Here is a 9,224-nt window from a genome sequence, read left to right on the forward strand (position 1 = left end):
ATTAAAGTCATTAGCACTACTTGGTCTCGCTCTGCTTCTAGGTTAGACGAATTGTGCATTCAGAGATCGATCATTTGAGCACTATGTCTATGATCTGAAGAGGATCCGTCTGTTGACAGGCCAAGCCTCCTACATTGAGACGGAAGTGCATGATTATTTCTGGAGTTCAGCTGTTTCTGAGATCCTGGAAGTACGACGTTTGGCACCACGGTCAAGGTCACGACCAATCGCCCGTGTAACCGTAATGTTTGATCAAATAACTAAACCTTTTGACCATGTCTGCACGATTTATAAATAGAGTTGCGGCGACATCGTTGTTTGGCTGTAACCGTGATACCGCAATAATGTATGTTGCTACTGTTGAAGTCTAACACTTCCCCGAGTTGGTTTGTTGGAAAGGAGAATAAAACACCAGGAGTCAGGTCAATTATCGTATTATATGTCCATTTATTACAGAAGCTTCTGGAGACACGTGTCGCCGCACAATGTCTAAGGATCAACATTCAACAGATCATTTTATACTTCTACTACGCCCAAAAGATAGAGTCGTTAAATTCACAGAACAAGTGTGCTATTGGTCCAGTTCCAGTTCTATTCCTTATAAGGATAAACGCAAACCTCTTCTTGTCCCCTCCTGGTTTCTGTCTGGCCTGTCAGACTATGTGTGTGTGTCTCTAACCTGTGTCCTGTTTCTCAAAAGACAGACATACTAAATCTTTCTCTCCCCGACAACTGCTTAAACAGGGTTTCCTATTCTCCTACTTGCTCCTTCAGTTTCGGTTCATATCACAAACATTTAATATTTTGTTTCATTGGTTACAACAGCTTATAACAATTCACTAACTTATATAATCAATACATCTACATTGGTTACAACAGCTTACAACAGTTCACTAACTCATACAATCACTACATCTACACTACGTCAGCTCCCTATCGAGAAAAGAGGAAGAGCCATACGTGTTCATGTATAGAAGATCTGTGAATGAGAGTTGCAACTCTCCGGTGGGGATAGTCAAAATAAGTGATTCAGTTGCAAGATTTCGATATGTTTTGTCGCTAAAAGGATGCGTCTTTGTTCGGGACGGTGCTGTGCTTCTGTTTGATGTGGAGACATTATCAAATTTAAGATTAGGCTACTTTGGTAACCAACTAACTTACAACAAGCGACTCAATATGGGGCATGAGGTTTTTGTTTATTGGCCCAATATCCTTGGTGAGAAAATTTGTTTTGTTGGTCTCGTTTTCTACTTTGGCTAATGTTGTTCCCAAACACTGTGCCATTCTTTACTCGTGCTAATCTGTTAATTACGTTACTTTCTTCATTCTGTTTTATAGGATATATCCGTCTTGTACTTATCTTTACTGCTTGGAAGGCCTTCAACAATCCAGCTGTGTTCTTCACCTCCTATTCGATCTCAGTCATTCTAGATGGTAATAACGTGCATTGGCTACTCTTTCACCGCATTTCAAAACAATGTATAAACCGGGTGCTTCAAGTCCTGAATGCTGATTGGCAGACCGTTGTGGCATGTGAGGCCATGACACCACATCACGTTTTATTGGCCTAATTGTGTTGATAACGTTTTATAATAGCAATAAGGCTTCTCTGGGTTTATATACCAGACCTCTTCATATCTTATTATTATATTGTGCTTAAAAACCTTTATTGATACGTGCCAAAATGAATAGCTGCACAAAGTTGTATTTCTATAGATGCCGTTCATCTGTCTCTCAGTTTTTCCAGGTCTTAAATTAAAATAGTCTTTTATAATTTCACCTGTCTATCATTCTGTTCCTTGAATAGTAGCCGATATTCTCTAGGTGTTTTTGTACAATACACAGAAGCAGAGAGTGGGGGCCAGTGAGAACATGTGAACAGAGTCAGAGAGGTTGCCTGGCTTTCAAAACCAATCCTGCCAAACCTCTGCCATGCCTGAGAACATTAGTTATATAATGCAGCAGGTATCAGTTTGAACTGTCAGGGAACAGAGCAGAGACTCACATTAACAAGCTGTACGTCGTCCCTGTGTGGTCCAGGGCTGGATGGCTGGACGGCTCGCCGGTTCAGTCAGACTTCCAGGTTCGGGGCCTGGCTGGACGTGGTGGTGGACAACCTTGGGAGGAGTATGGTGTGGGGCCAGCTCTATGAGGTACGTAGATTTGGTACCTACAACAAACAGACCGTACATGTCCCCTGGACATATGGTGTGGGGCCAGCTCTATGAGGTACGTAGATTTGGTACCTACAACAAACAGACCGTACATGTCCCCTGGACGTATGGTGTGGGGCCAGCTCTATGAGGTACGTAGGTTTGGTACCTACAACAAACAGGGACCGCACATGTCCCCTGGACGTATGGTGTGGGGCCAGCTCTATGAGGTACGTAGGTTTGGTACCTACAACAAACAGGGACCGCACATGTCCGTCTGGCGTCTGGTGCGCCTTTTAGGACGTACAGTCCTTTTTGTATGTGGCACAAAATTCTGGGCCCTGTACACAGGCAGTCTCTGAGGGCCCCTCCCCTCTTTATTCAAGATTCAAACATTTGAAGGCCCCACTACACGTTAAGGCCCTATATACTGTACTGTGTACAGTAGACAGGTTCAATATGACTTGATTGGGATGCCACCACACAGTGTGATGTTTTTGTCCTGTTCCAGTGGGGCTGGCTGGTGTCTTCAGTGGAGTGGTGTGTGTTTGTGTGCAACCACAATGCCCATGGCGCCCAGTGGAAGAACAGCTTCACAAACAGTCCTCAGTGGGTACAGACCTTCATGGCTAAAGGTGGGTATACAGTTCTTACCCTATGAGATCCGGAGCCTGCTTGTTTTCCTATAAAACCTCCTCATTAATGTCACCCACCTGGTGTCAGGTCTATATCAGTCCCTGATTAAAGGGTTCCAATGAAGAAACAGTGGAATTGGCTTCAAAACAAAGAGCTGGGTTTGCGGAATACAGTCTATCTATGACTTTGGCTGTATGGGTACCAGCAGGGAGTGCTCACCCAGGCTCTCTGTGCCCCCCTCTGGCTGCAGACATTGGGCACTCTGGTCCTGGCTGCAGGATGGCTGGAAGGCTGGGCCTCTCAGTAGAGGTAAGACACTGTCTGACACACATGTTTTTTTATTCTTGTTTTACTGTGCAAACATACACAATATGTTTAAACTCTCCTTTCTCTCCAGATATGGTGCATATGGGCTCACATCAAACACCTGACCAATGAAGAGGTGAAGAGCTAGTGAAAACAAACTACTGAAGGACGGCCGGGACTGAACTGCAGTATTTACTCAGTTCTTATTTCCCCAGTGGTAATATTGGGGGCATTTTAGAAAGCAGGTTTAGTGAAAACCTAGAGTTGGTTGACTCAGAGTTGATGGAAACTCTGGGTTTACAGTTTCAAAGAGCCAGTTCGATGTTTTTCTGAGTCAGTTACTACAGCAACATACTCCGACAAACTAACCCTGAGTTTGTCCTACTTTTTAACTGAAACCTGAGCCACTTGAAGCACAAATACTCAGCAGAAATCTCTATTGGGAGAGTGATCAGACCCCGCTTGCAAACCCTAACAAGTTCACAGAACTCAAATTATTTTGATTACACAAAAATATTTGTGATGTTTTTAAATGTTTTAAGTTTACATAAAATAAAAATGACATATACATTTGCCTTAAATTATCTCAATGTTATCTTATATTGATATTCCTCAACTTATTATGGAATAAATCACTCCAAATATTAAATATTCTTCAACTCATAATGTGGGAAATACACTCAAATCTTTCAATAATTTTCAACTCATAATGTGGGACATGCACTCAAAATTAATTCTAAACTGAAATACTGATGTCGGCCCACTACACAATTATAATCAGCTAATAATGTTAGAAAACATGAACGTGACACCACAGTGACAATTAAACAACTTTTTTAATTCAATACAATGTGCTTTTTAAAAGGCACAAATCAAAGGAGCTCAGTCAAAACAAAGTGCTTGTCATAAATTCAAACAAAAGGAAAAGCAAATGACAAAATGTGTTTTAAAGTACATTAAGTGTTAATAGTTCCATATTCTGATAGTGGTCATTGCTACAGAGGGTAGATTCAGTATTTTGGGTCTCCATCTCACATTATTCAGTAAACATTATGATAAAAACTCACCAAGTGTCACGTCCTGGCTGTGCCCCTAGCCATCTCTGCGCTGGGCTCGGGGCATAGCCGGGACAGGACAGGAGGTGGCATCTAGCCTGTTTTCAGTTAAGCCCACGTCACTGGTTGCTGCCTTTTGTTTGTTGTGTTTGGTTTTTTCTTTATTAAAACATGGATTATTGGGACGACATTGACTCTGGGCCTGTGTCCTTCCACTACCACAACCTCGTACGTGACAGAATGAACCACCTAAAAGAGACACGGCAGAAATGGACGGTAGGGGAACTCCTCTGTTGGCCGGATAGCGACACAGAGGAGGAAGAGAACCCCTACCGTCCCCGCTGCACACCTGGCCAACACAGCGTCGACCCAGGAGGAGACGTCGACAGGGGCGACGAAATCAAACCTCCGTGTGTCCGCCCCAAGAATTTCTTGGGGGGGTGCTGTGGGGGCAAGCGGAGGACCCTGAGGCGTGGCCGCTGTTGAAGTCTAACACTTCCCCGAGTTGGTTTGTTGGAAAGGAGAATAAAACACCAGGAGTCAGGTCAATTACCATACCGCATATTCTGTTTATTACAAAAGCTTTTGGAGACAAGTGTCGCCGCACAATGTCTAAGGATCAACAGTCAAAACATCATTTTTATACTTCTACTACGCCCAAAAAGATAGAGGTGTTAACTTACAAAGCAAGTGTGCCATTGGCCCAATCCCAGTTATATTCCTTATAGGATAACTGCAAGTACCCCCTTGCCCCCCTTGTGGTTTCTGTGTTGTCTGTCCAACTATGTGTGTGTGTGTCTCTGACCTGTGACCTGTTTCTCACAAGACAGACATACTAAATCTTTCTCTCCCCGGCAACCACTTGAAGAGGGTTTCCTATTCTCCTACTTGCTCCTTCAGTTTCAGCTCATATTACAAACAATTAATATTTTGTTTCATTGGTTACAACAGCTTACAACAGTTCACTAACTTATACAATCAATACATCTACACCGCCATCCCCGGAGGGGTGGAAGGACGAGACCTTGCCACCTATGCCCACGTGCGGGTTGGTCCAGGTGCCCCAGCCCTGTCCGGTGCCAGGCCCAAGACGTCGGGTGTTTTCAGCGCCCCGCGCTGCCTGGGAGCCGCAGCCAGCGCCAGCGGCGCCCTCTCCTGCCCAGGAGCCGCCGCCTCGTCCAGCGCCCCCAATTTGGACATTTTCACTTAGCGGTTTACTCACGTTTGTTGCCAGCGGTTTAGACATTAATGGCTGTGTGTTGTGTTATTTTCAGGGGACAGCAAATTTACACTGTTAAACAAGCTGTAAACTCAGTACATTGTTGCAAAGTGTCATTTCTTCAGTATTGTCACATTAAAAGATATAATCAAATATTAGCAAAAATGTGAGGGATGTACTCACTTTGTGAGATACTGTATGTAGCATATTTTCTGGTTACCTTGTAACCCTGTTAAATTGTCTGTATACTTTAGAGAACACTGTTGTTGCATCGCTGTGAGGGTACATACAAGCATTTACTCGTCAAACGTTTACAATACAATACAATACTAACAATTCTACATCTGTTTTGTTAGGCCTTCTGGCAACCATTGTCCTCAACCAGCTCAATCCCCCTGCTTGCAGTTCCTCAACATACCAATACACAACCTGCCTCCCTTGAACAGAACTCACATCTCAGATCACAAACACCTGAGTACTGACACCTGTTCCCCATTTACACTCCCTATTTAGTCTACCCAGCTTTTGCCTTTACCAGCCTTTTTGACCTGCTAGACCCGTTTTTGGCCCTGGACTGTCCCTCCTCCGTCTGTCGTTGTGTAACTCTGCCCTGCCGTCCAGCCTTTCCGTTTACCGACCTGTGCCTGCCTCTGTGTTTTTTGCCTGTTGCCTTTTCCCTGTATTACTCCATTAGTGCGCGTACCGCATTTGTTCCATCTACTCCACATTACACCCAGGTTTGCCAGATTCACTGACACCCACGGTCTCCACATGAAAACAGCACAAATGCTATTTCTACTATACAACCCTATCTGGAAACCTCCGCATCTGTCAACACTGGTTATACCCCCACAGACACATATTGGTCATCATACAAATGCATTATGGAGTAACAAAACAAATATAGTTGTTCAATGTAAACTAAATAATATCTAGCAAATTAATCATATTACAATTTAGTTCTGCTTGCTATAATGTTTTCAAACATTATATAAGATACACTTCTTGTGGGCCCCTGTGATTGTCTGAAAAAACTTGTTCAGCTGGGGGTTGTACTGGAGAGCACAAGGGAGAATTGTGCTGGGTAGGGCTCTGTTCATATATCTTAGGACAGGGTTTATCAGAAGAATTATGAGGCGTTCCTTTTTAATAAACAAACAAAAGCCGAGAACACAAAACAAAGTGCCGGGCATTACAAAATACCCAGAGGTTCAGGAGTTCAGGAGTTCAGACAACATGAGACGCACAATGACCAACAGTAACAGGGAGAAAATGGCTAAACTAAATACACAGACTAACGAGGAGAACAGAAACAGGTGGGGGCTAAATTTAGGTGAAATTAATATACTGATTAACCAAAACAAGTATGCTTGTGACATACTTCTGACATTCAATCAGGTACATAAGTATTTTGAGAGTGATAAAGTTATTATTATTTAAGCTGTCCACCACACCATATTGGAGGTGAAAATAAATAAGGGACTTGAGCTTTAAGTGCAGACTTTCAGCTTTAATTTGAATGGATATTTTGTTGTATTCTTGAAAAGAAGAAATAATTTTGTTTCCCTCTTCTTAAAGACATTTAGTAGGAGAAATGGCTAGATAAAAGGTCTGCCTAATTCAACATCACCTGGATGAAAATAGAGAGAAATCTTATCTTTACTGCTACAGTTGAAATCTATCAGGTTATTTCACATGACACACACCCACAACAGATTACAATCAATTCACTGGAACTGAAATATTATGAACTAATGTTCAGCCCATTTCTCCACCCATCCACACACCTACATAGTTTGAAATTGCCCTTAGCCTATAAAAATCTCTTCACTCTTCACTAAAATACCTGATTATTACAACCAGCCGTCAAGCCCTCAACTCTACAGTCTCAGGTAAATACCATATTTAAAGTGGCTTTAAGTTTTAGTATTTTTTTTGTATTGCCTGATGTCAAATGTATCCATTAGCCCAAGGCTTAGGAATACAAGTGTGAATCCTTAGCGTTGGATAGCCAAGGACCAAGTCTTAGTCTTGGGCTAAGTTAGCCTGGGGCTAAGAACAATGCAGTGTGAAAAGGCCTTAAGTGTGCCATTCAAAGAGTGGATCACTTGTTAAACCAGTGTCAAATATATTTCAGTTCTATTTAATTTCTTACTTATATCACTCAGTTTAATATTTAATTGTAATTTCAGGTACACTGCAAAAATGTTAGAACAAGACAATTAAACTATTTTTGAGGGGATATTTGCTTGAAATAAGTGAAATAATTTGCCAATGGAACAAGAAATATTTCAAGGAATATTTTCTAAAAACAAGTGGTATATTCTAGCTTGTTAAGAAAAATATACCTTATTTTAAGGATGGTGGGGTTTCTAACATGAAAATAAGATAAATATACTTGATAACCCATATATTCTTTCAGTGCATGTTAAAAAACGTTCTAATCCGTATATCAATTTGAAGCATCTAGTTTTCTCTTCATCCCACCCTCTTTCTATCTTTCTCTCTGTAGTACCCACAATGGGAATCTCTACAAGCAACACTGGCAACATCACTGGAAATGTCTCTGGAAACACTGGCAACATCACTGGAAACGTCCCTGGAAACATTGGCAAAATCAATGGAAACGTCTCTGGAAACATTGGCAACATCTCTGGTAACCTGCTTGTTAATACTTTTTTATTGTGCTATATGAGCTATCCCACATTGAATTGGAAGACAATAACACGTGGCATTAGAAAGAATAAAACAATGGCATGTCGATATAAATAGTGTCGAGAGGTGAAAACATGCACATCCAACTTGTCAGGTCAAAAAGAACACTGGTAATAATAGAAGAAAGTCCGCAAACTCTGGTGGTGCTCCAACAATGGAATTTAATGAAACGCACAGAGTGACCGTGTTCTTCACAACAGGATCTTTGTCAGGTCATTAAATTAAATTCCTTTGTTAGAGCACTACCAGAGTTGCGGACTTTCTTCTATTACCATGTGTCTTGATATTTATTTATTTGCAAGTCTGTTTGGGCACTGGCTTTAAAATAAAACATTCTGTTATGTTTTTCCAAGCAGTGTTCCAAATAACTTCCTAATTCTGGCCACAACATTTATTTCAGCAACCTAATTATGAATAATGATTTGGAATTTGTTTCTCTCTTCATATATTTTTTTTTACTGCAGTTCGCTCATTCTTTGCAACTGCTACATCCCATGTTGCCAATGCAGCAGCCACCCCTGTTCGTCTCTACTACAAGGTGGAGAAGATGAATCTTCAAGACCTCATTGAGGGGAGTCAGCTTAAGGATGGTGACTCCATTGTCATTTTGCCCGGCCACTCAATGGAAACCCCTATATCTCACAACCTCTATGTCACTGGCTTTCAAGTAAACAGTGAACATAATCATTGCTGCCATGGGAACGCCCCAATGAGTGGGTTGAACAACCTGCTAGTAGAAGCTGTTGAGGGTCACCCAAAGTCTTACATCATCACTGCCGACAATGATGTGAAGTTGGCCAAAACTGGAGAAATCTGGGTGGATGTGGATGGGGTGGATCACACCCCCAAAAAGTAAAATACTTTAACACAATGCTTTGAGATTCAGGCTAGATGTATACTTAATATTTGAAATTCATTCAAGCACTTTGCTGATTTTCTACTTCATTGAGTAGTGTTACTGGGTTGTAGAGGTTGTCCCACCTTGCTAAATGTAGATGAATTCCCTAACTGGATGTCACTCCTGTTAACACAAATAAATACATTTGAAAAGTATGTTTTCCCTAAAATGTTGTCATGAAATGTGTGTTTGTATGTGTGAGAGAGAACGAGATTACACTACTGAAACCTGGTGACTTTTTA

General features: G+C 41.7%; 1 protein-coding gene across 1 annotated transcript; it reads left to right on the forward strand.

Annotated features, from left to right (window-relative positions):
- Positions 1 to 972: 972 nt before the first annotated feature.
- On the forward strand, positions 973 to 2,911 carry LOC114828702 (CDP-diacylglycerol--inositol 3-phosphatidyltransferase 1-like). The gene is made up of 5 exons (XM_034291237.1): positions 973 to 1,216; positions 1,339 to 1,434; positions 2,041 to 2,153; positions 2,665 to 2,788; positions 2,877 to 2,911. Exons 1-5 carry the CDS (start codon positions 1,177 to 1,179, stop codon positions 2,909 to 2,911), a joined length of 408 nt encoding a protein of 135 aa, XP_034147128.1. The 5' UTR covers positions 973 to 1,176.
- The last annotated feature ends 6,313 nt before the right edge of the window (positions 2,912 to 9,224 follow it).

The sequence above is a fragment of the Esox lucius genome, chromosome 1 (genome assembly GCF_011004845.1).
Source record: "Esox lucius isolate fEsoLuc1 chromosome 1, fEsoLuc1.pri, whole genome shotgun sequence".
In the NCBI taxonomy this organism is placed as follows: domain Eukaryota; kingdom Metazoa; phylum Chordata; class Actinopteri; order Esociformes; family Esocidae; genus Esox; species Esox lucius.